This window comes from Leptosomus discolor, chromosome 1, assembly GCF_034619465.1.
Source record: "Leptosomus discolor isolate bLepDis1 chromosome 1, bLepDis1.hap2, whole genome shotgun sequence".
NCBI lineage: Eukaryota > Metazoa > Chordata > Aves > Leptosomiformes > Leptosomidae > Leptosomus > Leptosomus discolor.
The window spans coordinates 59641748-59652959 of NC_141391.1; the positions used below are offsets into that span (position 1 = coordinate 59641748).

The 11212-nt window shown below is 43.7% G+C and overlaps 1 protein-coding gene across 1 annotated transcript in view; it reads right to left on the reverse strand.

The window, feature by feature from the left end:
• The window catches only part of DOCK9 (dedicator of cytokinesis 9), a 151189-nt gene extending 141144 nt beyond the window's left edge, over positions 1-10045 (reverse strand). Inside the window, exon 1 of the mRNA XM_086482052.1 lies at positions 9932-10045. Within this exon, the coding sequence (XP_086338178.1) occupies positions 9932-10045 (114 nt within the window). The remainder of the gene's footprint in view (positions 1-9931) is intronic.
• Between the last annotated feature and the right edge of the window lie 1167 nt (positions 10046-11212).

Sequence of the window (11212 nt, forward strand, 5' to 3'; positions counted from 1 at the left end):
ATATAAAGACCATCACACAACATTAAAAGACAAGGAGCATGAAATAGCATTGGCAATGTGAACAAACTGGAAAACTGAGGACTACTTTTCTACCACCTTAAAATCAAAGTTCCTTTTCTATATGTTAATACCCCCAATGTGAGCTAGCATTTCCTTTGACTTTTGATTTCTTCACAAACCTGTTAAAATGAGACTGACAGCTATCTTACTAGCCTTTGCTTCTCCCACTCAAAACACCAAGCTTTTTCTGTGGAGCTTCTATTTTTCTTATTCATGTATGTTTCCGTACTCCTTTCAGCATATGAAGGGCAGCTTGGGTAACCAATAAGGTAGTAAGATCATATATCTTAATGTCAAAAGACAAGCATTGAAAGGCAGTGGAGGCTCTGGACTTGCAAGCTGAAACCAAATTAAATGTTAACAAACTCAGGTACGCTGAATTTCAGGCTCCTGAAATCAACTATATTTCACTTACGATAACACAAAAATTGCAATGTATTACATCCTGCACTGATATAACCAGATATTTAAATGCTTTCTCTACTTAAAATTACGCAAGCATTATCCATTCTGGGTATAATGTGTAGTCACTCTTTGTTGAGGGATAATTTTATTGTAGTAAAAATATAAAACCCTGTCTTATCTCTGAATTCACCAAATAACTCCTTGCCACCCACAGAGTACCTGGAAGTACTAAAAACAGTTTAGTCTGTGCCTCAAATTTCCAAACCTCGATCAGTATCTGCCCACGTGCCATCTCTTTTTAAGTCAGTAGTGAGAATTAAAAAGCACCCAGACGTACACAAAACAGCAGCTAAGGATTATCTATTTACACTGGATCTATAGCACAGGCTTCCCTGTATTCTAGCAGATCTGGATCAGCATTACTCCTCAGCTTTGTTGTGATTAAACTTAAATCTTCCTTTTTTTTTTTTTTTTTAATCATTTGGGGATGGGGTATGTTTTTCTTCTTTTGTCCAGGAAGAAGAGTTGTATTTTAAAGTGTATTCTCGTTACTTAGTTAATTTTATGTGAGGTCACTTGACACTCCCACTGCATACTCCCACTTCTTTCTTAGTAGAAGAAACTTCAAAAGGGACTATTTGATTTCAACTTGTAGGGACTGTAACATTGTTTATGCACAAACTCATTCATCCCTGAAAATTGCAAACGAGTTTAGAAGAGTGAGGTATCATTTTGAAAAGTGAATTGTTTTGTTGATTGTGTCCCATGTTTTTTAATTTCTAGTATTCTTTCATAGAATCATCACTAGAAGAAAATTTTCAAGAGTACTACAAAAGCAGTTAGAAGAAAAAAAAGCCAGTCTAAACCACACTTCCTTGATTTGCTTAGAATTGTAAAGTTGACATTTCTTCCAAAACTACCAGCATTGACAATATGTACAAGGTCTGCTGTACATTTAACCTTTCCACAGAAATCCTGTGAATCAGTTTTTTCAGACAATGTTCAGCCCCAACTGACTTACTTCTTCCTCCTCATTGTCTTAAGATAGAAAAATTATCCAGAACTTTCATGTTCTTTTTTTGACACAATTCCAGGGGCTGAATAACAAATTTCCTTCTTAAACTACCTGACATCCTTTCCTGCAGCTGGTCCTCTAATGGGAAAAGGCCTTTTTATTCAGAGAGGGCCCCAAACCAAAGCTTGGCCTGGGCCCAGAGGCTTAAAACTAAAATTCCAGTCAAGGCCTCCATTTACACTGACACCAACAAGTACTCCACTCTGAATCAGCCTGTGATCTGCTTGCTTCCTCAGAACACAGAGCCAAGATTACTCTGTTCTTGAAAAGCAAACAAACACCTTACAGAACAAGTACACAGAAGAGTCCAGTTCTGAGCTCCCCAGCACAAGAGAGCCATGGACATACTGGAGTCAGCAAAGGGCCACAAAGGTGATGATGGGACTGGAGCATGTGTCCTATGAGGAGAGGCTGAGAGAGCTGGGACTGTTCAGCCTGGAGAAGAGAAGGCTCAGGGGGAGCTCATCAATGTACATAAATACCTGAAGGAACGTTGCAAAGAGGACATAGCCTGGCTCTGCTCAGTGGTGCCCAGCGACAGGACCAGGACCAGAGAACATCAGGAAACACTTTGTCACTGTGACGGTGACCAAGCACTGGCACAGGTTGCCCAAGGAGGTTGTGAAGTCTCCATCCTTGCAATTCTCAGCCATCTGGACAGAGATCTGGGCAACCAGCTCCAACTTGCTTGAGCAGAGGGTTGGACCAATTGACCTCCAGAGGTCCCTTCCAGCCTCAGACAGCCTGCAATTGTGTGAGAGAACCATGGCACCCCTTTGCACCACCCCTTGGAAAGGTCTTTCCTGCTGTTTTTTTTCTAATTCTGGATATTCACCAGCAGTTCCAAGGCAACACCACTACCTTAAATAGAGCGCTACTCACAGAATGGAGTGGTTAGTTTCACCAGTCTGAGGTGCTGGATCCAGACAGAGTTTTCAACAAAGGCTCTTGATTTCTTCTTTCTCATTCTTTCCTCACTTGAGCTGCTCAAGTCTCCAACCCAGGTAGCAATCTCTGAAGACAGCAGGAGAATGCAGAAGACAGTATCTGGATTCCCCATTCCTCCTCTCACATCGGATTCGTTGTGCACAGATAAGGAGATGACAAACTGTTCTAACAGACACAGTAATTCATCCTTATGCCAACAAGGAATGCCATCTCCCACTCCTGCAGTCAGATGAAGATTTTTATTTTCTTAATGTTTCTCTCAACAAGTGACAATGGGAGTGTAGTAGAAGACCACCTCAGCTACAGATGTTGGATTTTTCTGACCAAATCCTTGAGTTCCAGAACAGTTTTCTTCATAAAACCCCCTTCAGAGCTTCTGCTAAACTTTCTGAAGACCTTTAGATATCTTGTAAACTTTTTTCCAAAACGGAGCCCATTGTACCAATGAAATTCTGGCCCTTGCTTAGTACAAGAAATCTTGTCCATAATGTTAACCACATTAGTTTTTAAGGCCTCGAAGACTGTTGGGTTTTGGGTGGGTTTTTTTCAGGTTTGGGGTTTTTTTTTAATATTACAGGAAGTCTCTATTTTGAGATAATATATGCTCACTTTCATTCTCACAATGAGAACTTTAAAGACCTTTACAGAGAAAAAAAAAAATCCCATAGCCTTCTCACGATGCTAAACCTACCACTATTTCATAATCATTAAATTTAAGATACTAAGTACATCAGTGCCTCTGGAGTAAGACAGAATGTAAGCCTCCCTTCATAAACCTATCTATCCTCTAAATTAAGGTCTAAAGTAAGTTACATGCCCAGAATTATTGGAGTGCCTTCTCACCTTTAGATCTAAGTGATTTCAAAAATATTTCCATGAGAAAGGCACTGCGTAATACATGGCCTACTTGTGCAACTTGATGCCTTTTCTGCCTTGCATAACTAATGCTTTTCATGGACATAGACAACCGAAAGGGTGTAAAGAAGAATGAATTTCTCTTCACCCTCTTTCAAATGAAGAAGTTTTGCCTTCAGTATCTGCATCAAGTGAAGTACTTGAGATCATTTAACCTCAAAATCAAATCTAAACACTAACTAAGGAAGACAGTTTCATGTACGTTTTTACTACAGAGTTTTTGGGGTTTGTTTTTGGGCTCTTGGGTTTTGTTTTTTTTTTAAGATCACTGCATTAGCTAAGTTCTTCAACTACCATCAGAAATTTCAGGTTTAAATAAGAGCTTCCTAGACACCACTGCTGATGATGCTACACCCTTTCTTTAGCTCCATCGAGAGCCACTGGCACCAAATCACCTCTAACAGTTACAGCAATTCTTAAATAAAAGCAATATAGGCAATACATTTCTCAGGACACAACCAAGCTTCCCACCATCTGGAAAACTGAACTCTCCTTATCTGCTTCAATGATTTACCAGTAATTTTTCCTTATTATTTTTAAAGCAAACACACATGAATTTGGTAGAATCTTAAGTTACCACAAATATACAAATTTGCATATACATGGATATATCTAATGGTTATCTAATCTCAGGCACATCCTACTCACATGCAAGTGACCACCGCGTCCAACAACTATACATGCTTAAACATAACTTGAACATCTACACCTATGCAACAAAAAAAACCCCAAACCAGCTGATGTTAAAGGCTCAGTTTTGAAAATGAGTAATCACAGACCTCCTTGTAACATTGCATAGAAGCATAATGCAGCACAACCAAATTACTTTAAAATGGATACACATTAAAAAACATATATATGGTTTAAGTTTATTGCACAAGACCTTCAACGTAAAAACCAGAGTTGTGAAATATCCAAGTTTAAATTCAGGTGTAATGAGTTCTGCTTCCATTGAGATGCAAATATGTGATCCAGATTGAATATTAAATGGTGTAAGTAGGAGAGGAAAAAGAAGGGATACTGTGGTATTCTGTGCTGCACGACAGCTGCTGCCACCATAAACTGAAAGCCCAATCCAGCATCACCCCACCTCTGACACTTGTATTACAAACAACTATTTTAAAATGTTTACTCCTCTGTTTTAAACATAATTATCCTTATCTAGTGGGATAGAAAAAGTTCCAGAAAATAATAGGGAAATAAGGTGCAGCTAACAAGAATGAACTAACGTTGTTGAATGGTTAAATGCATTTTCATTCACACAAAAATTCAGCTGTCCTGTAATTTTCCCCACACATTCCCTTTCTGAACAAGAAGCTTACTGACATTTAAAATTTAAATAAGTTTAATGGCATTTATTAATAGAAACTTTAGTCCTATAGTCCAGCCCCTGAATCTTCACAACCACAGAAACATCTGTGTCTATCACACCCAGTAAGTCTTCTTAGCAGTGTCAGACTTGCCTGAAATAACACATAGTTTTCTTACTAGTGTTTTGTATCCTATCAAAAAGGTTTTTACATGCACTTTGCTGGAATAAAATTAGCACCTTCATCTAAAAGATCTTATTCTCTGCCAATTTTTATTTCCTTTAGGAAAGGTAAGTGGTACACATCATAAGCTAAAATAACTCCTTCAGGGTTGAGTATCAGGTTTTTTCCCCCTCAAGTACAGAGAAAGTTCAACAGTTCAGAGACCGGATGAATAAGCATTCCCGTTCGCTTCAAGTTCCTCCAAAATGAGATGTGTTAGGATGACGTTCATTGTCAGCAATGATTTTTCCTATAAAATCTTGAGTGTCAGTTCTCATCTCCCTGCTCTCACTCATCCATTCATAACGATTTGCTTCTTTAAAATTCCTTAAATATACAATTTCACGTTCCTTAAGAGAAAACTCCATGTTTCCAGCTTTTCTATACCCATCAGCTCTAGAAGATCCCTGTTCTCACTCATCCCTTCAGTATTACATATCACTTTTTAATTCCTACTTCGCTAAAGCAAGCCATCGATGAACTATCTCTTTCTACACAAACACTACAACTGAAATTTTGCAGTTAATGAGGTTCCAAATACTCCAGTCATCATATACAGAGAAGCCACTTCGCAGAAAAGCACAGGGCACATGAAAGGATACATGAATCAGAAAGGAAAATACCAAACCAAGATGAATACTACATAAACCTCCCAGTAACTGTATTCTTGGGAAAACACTGTTAAAAACATTGTAATAATACAGGATAGAGTGCACCTATCCATCTTTTTTATGGAGTTGAGGTTCACAGAAAGCAGAGATCAGGATTGGAAAGACAAAGTTGACATCATGTTAAAATCAAGAATAAGTCCTCTTTTTTAAAAAAAAAAAAAAAAAGAACGAACACCAGTGAGTTTGAGATCAAAGACTCATTAGGAGATCCAAGCATTGTCTTTATGATACACTGATTTCCCTCTACATTTAAAAAGCTGAATTTCTGCAAGAGTTTTAGAACTCAAGACTCTATCAGGTACCTGAAGTTAACATATAAAGCCAAGACTGTATTAAGATACAAGGATTTTGGCCTTAAATATTCAAACCTATTTTATACATCCAAATCAAAAAAGGAGAAGTAGATAGAACAATCGGGGAATCACTCGGATCTCATCCTGTTTTCCCAGATCTCAAGTTCCTTCTGTACAATGTTAATTTCAACGTAGGGGAAACAACTTTTCCTGCACTATTTGGTATATTTAAACTTTTTAATTATCTGCATATTTGATGAAGGGCATTTTACTGACAGCTACGTCAGAGCAGACTAAATCTAGCATGCCAAACATTCTCTTAATTGCTTATTATCTTTAAGTGTCAGCTTAATTTAATACACGGTAGAACGCCTTGTTTTGTCACTGAGGTAATTTATCATTAACATATAATTGAACAAGACACCACACATCCCTCCAGCAGTGCTACCGATCTGTATACAACATGGTTTGTGCACAGGGACGGCTTCCAATTATGTGTCACACTAAAATTGCACTGAAAAATGCTCCTGGTAAGACTGCTGGTTTAAGAGACAGACTTGTCATCCCCATAGTCTTCCTCCCCCGACACAAATGTAGCTGGGTGGCCAGAGGCATCACATTAAGTCACATGGCTAGCCTGAAGCCAAAACAACGTCAACAATACACAAGACTATATTCAGCAAGGATGCTACTGTCAAGTGGAAAACAACAAAAACTGAACCCAAATAATCTACATATATATTATGTGCCTTATACTACAGTGAAAAGCGGATTGCCTCAAGTTTTCAGTTTAGCCAAACTGTACTTGTTGGCTCAGCAAACTAAATCTAATAGAAAGAATGTATGAGATGTCAAATGCTGACAAGATAGCTTGCTTCATTCTGTGATGAAAACTAGCTTGGGTAACCACATCTGCTTAATGTTTTTTCACTATTCAGCCAAGCTATTTAGCCTGTCAGTTGGCTGAAAATCTCTGACTTTTAGTTTCAATGAAGAGCAGTCTGAAAATTTAAATGTATCATGCTATCGTACTGACATGCTGTTTTCAGTCCTCTCTCATCAGTATGATCCTAAGAACATTTACAAAGCAGAAAAGACAAGCATATTTTAGAAACATGTTCTAATAAACCTCATTTAAAGATGGGATTTTTAAGTCTAGCAATATATCGTTGATGGTAAAAAGGGATGGAACTGTTAAACAGTAGCCACAACAACAAGTTAGAGAATCTACACAACCCCAGAGGTATTAGAAGCTCACTTTTATCTGCTACTGCAAGTAAGGACCGGATGATTTGCATCACTGCTCGGTACATTCTGCTGCAGAGATGTAGAGTCAGAAGCAATATTTGGCTGCACATATCTGGACAGATCACCCACCAAGAACTGCTAGTTTGAATTCACTCTTTCCTGTCTCCAGGTTCTACACTGCAAGCCTAGCCAATGGAAAACAGTTACAGTATTTTTTCAATATCGGAAAACTTCAGTATTTGTTCATAAGCAAGCGACGACAGTAAGATCACATTAGTTACCAATGCTGAACAATGTTTTAAGCTAGACATTTTGTTGACAACCCAGTTCAAAAAATCCTGGCAGGGTGCTCTATCAAAGAGCTTTGAGAGGCAGCTTAGGAAAGAAAGTGGGTCGTCTTTTCTTTAAAGTCGCACATGTGAATACAGCATTCCACAACTACTGTAATACTGGTAAGAATCCTATGTTCACCAGATCAGCCTAAGAGATTTTTCAGATAATAAAGCCCAGAAACTCCAATAGCTAAGAAACAGGTCAACCTGTCAAACTTATAGAAGTAAATATTTTTTAAAAGTCTTTTACAGAAAAAAAAAAAAAAACAAACCCAAAACACCAAACTACTATCCCACTTAAATTACTCCTTTTTCAAAAAAAAAAAGAAAAAAAAAAAAAGAAAAAAGTACAATTTCATTCCAAACATCACAATGCTCAAGAAAAAGAGTTACAGTACATTCAAAGGAAGAAGAAAATGTAAAAAGGTAAAGGTAAACCTGCAATCACTAGCCTTTTATTTCATGATTTAAACAGTGTGTGAGCAGGAACATAGGAGTTCAGTGATAAAATTAACAGCAAACAGATAAAATTAACAGTAGCAAAGAGACATAACAGCAGGGGTGAACAGGAAGGTGAACTTCAGCACAAGATTGTATGGGAAAGAGATGGGGATTTTGCTCCGTGCATCAAGCTAACAGAAAAGGATCACAAACCTGACATGAATGTTAAGTCACCATGAATGGTAAATCACTATTTTTGCTTTCTAAAACAGTGATGGAAAAGATCTTATCCAGAATAAGACTGAGACAGTACACCACTTCACACCATCACCTTAAAATTCTGCAGAATACGCTGTTGTGGCAAAAATACCAGGGATATTAGTGAATAGCACCCTATTATGCATTTGGCCAACATGAATGAATTAAAGAATTGGATAAATATTTTCCAACTCATCTCAATGACACTAGTCATAAGTGAACTAGGAAAAAAAAACTTCTAAAGGGGGAGGGGAGGATGGCAGGGTTGCCGATTACTGCAAAAGAAACATTTATTTGTGTCATGAAAATACCTAAATCCCTTTCCTGCTCCCTCAATACGAAAAATATTTTTAAATATATATATCCTTCTTCCACTCTTCCCAGGAAAGACTTGATCCCTGAAGAAGTGTTAATGTATATTGGATGTTCATTACATTTATATGTGCCAGCATCTTTTGGAAAGCTGTCGGTATTCAGGTGGACCCTGAACTATGCTTATTAGGTCTTCATTATATATTCTGTGACCCACAGTAAATAAAGAGTAATTTAATTTTAGAGCCATTGTTTTATTAAAGAAAGGTATTTGTCTTTGAATTACAGCTACAGCATTTGTTGCTCTCACAACACATAACTGTATCGAGACCAGCAGTTTAAAAAGCTAGCCAAGGCCATATTTAGCTTTAGCAAGAGTGAAAAACAAATGACAGATCAGCTTCTGGTGTCAGGAACCCCAGCACCAAAAACTCTCTACTTACACAGAGTTAAGTGCTTGCTGAAAAATTCCCCTTAGAGATAAAAAACCCACATGGAAAACAAATGCATACCAAGAATAGGAGTCGTAGGAAAGAAGCTCCGAAAAATCTTGCTGAGGTTAAGATGTTGTCACCTGGGTAATGCCAGGCCAAAAAAAAACATACCCCTCTGGGTCCCAGTTACCTCAGTTTACTATCTAACACCTTGTCACAAATTCACTTTCGGCACTTTAAATTAAATTAACGCACCCAATTGCAAACTGGCAGGAACAACTACCATGTGCTAGCACAGCACAGACAGTAGGGACAAATAACCTATTAAAACATTCCTGCTACGCTTGCCAGCACTCATCTTTCATTCTGTACGATACATTCAACAAAAAACGTCTTTCGGTTCTAAAGCGTGCTGACCGCAGCAAGGTGAAAAATCGCCTTTGCACCACTGTTTTCACACACACGAAAGCGCCTCAGTCAAACAAGGCCAAGCGCCAGCTGCGCCCGTTCTACAGGTGGAGGAAGGAGGCGGCAGGTAGGCCCCTCCGCCCGGCCGGGGGCAGGTTACAGCGAGGAGGGGTCCCGGGGAGCACCGCTTGCCCTGCCTGTCCCGCACCGCCGCGCACCGGGGAGAAGTTTGCAGCGGGGAAGGCGGGAGCGCCCGGCCGTGCCCGCCGGGCGCCGCATCCCATGGCGCCCTCCGTGCTGCTGTCGCTGGGAGTGTCCCCGCCCCGCCCGCGGCTGCACCCGCACCTCAGCCCGCCCGCGGCAGCCTCCGGGAGAGGCAAAGAGCCGCAAGCCCGGCACGGGGCCGCGCCGACCTTCCCCCCCCCCGCCGCCGCCGTGACAACGCGGGCGGGCCCGGGAGGGATCAAAGGGCCCGTCGTCTCCTCCGGGGCCACCGCCTGCTCCCCCGAGAGGCCCCGGCGGAGGCTCCCCCTGTCCGGAGCCTCGCCCGGGCCCGTGGCGGGACGACGCCGCCCCTCACGGGCCGCCCTCACACTCACCAGGAGGACGGAGCCGCGCACCACCTCGGAGACGCTCTGCCGCAGTTCGGCCGCCGTGCCGGGCTTGCTCAGCGCCCGCGTGAACTTCCGAGTCTCCGGGGCCACCAGTGCCATGGCTGCCTCCGCGCTCCTCTGGCCCGGGCCGCCCGCTGCCCTCACGGCCCGGCCACCGGGCGGCCCCTCACGCAGCGGCGCAGGGCGGGGGGCGGCCGTTGGGAGGCGAGCAGGGCGCGAGCCCCGCCGGCCCGTGCCGCAGCCGGCGCCGCTCCTGGCAGGTAGCCCCTCCCCCGCGAGGCCGGCGCGCACCGCGCCCCCACCTCCAAACAGAGCCGCGCGCCGGCGGGCGGGGGGGGGGGGGGGGAGGGAGGTGGGAGCGGGGCGCCGCCGCGGAGGCCGATTGGCGCGGCGGCGAGCAGGGCGAAGGGGCGGGGCCGCGCGCGCGGCACGCCGAGGCCCCGCCCCCACCTGTCCCCGCGGTGCTTTTCTGATTGGGTCCCTGGTTACCTGCCCGGCTGCGACTCCCCACCCTCATTGGTTTAGCGTGGACCCGAGGCCAAGGTGAGGGGCGGAGTCCACTGGAGCCGGAAGTTCCCGCCCTTGCCGGGAAGGCCCCTCCCTCAGCGGGCCGGGCTGCAGTGAGCGGCGGTAGCGGCCGCAGCAGCGTCCCGGTGGTGACGGTGGGCCCAGGGTGGGGCGGCGGGCTTGTCCCGGGTCCCCCGGGGTGTGGCGGTGAGCGCGGCTCCCTTCGGCACCGAGCGACGGCGGTAAAGCGCGGCCGGAGCGGTGGTTGTTGCCTCCGCGTCCCGAGGATAAAGGGCTACGGAGCGGCGTGCGGGCCGGGCGGCCGTACCTAGCCCGGGCCCTGCGCCAGCGGCTTCCGCACCGGAGCGTGTGTGGGTCGGCGTAAGGGCGTGAGGTAGCGAGAAAGTACAAAGTTGGGGAACGGGGCCCGGGGCGGCCCCGGCCGCAGCCTGGAGCGGGCGCGTTCGCGGCCGGTAGCGCCGCTCGCCTGCCCTGCTGGAGGCGCGGTTTTGAGGTTTCCCTGTGCCCTTTTCTTCCCACAGACAGCTTCTCCCCGCAGGTAAGGCGTGCGTGGTGACGGCCTTCGAGATTCCTGTGAGCTCCTCCCGAGAGACCGGCTAGTCGTGCTGTGGGGCGGTATGCGTCATACCGCAATCTTTAGGGTTTTAATTGCTAATTAATTTAATAAGTAATTGATGTGAAGCACCTGAGTAAACAGCTCCTGACAAGACAATGGGACAGAAGGGACAAACGGACCAA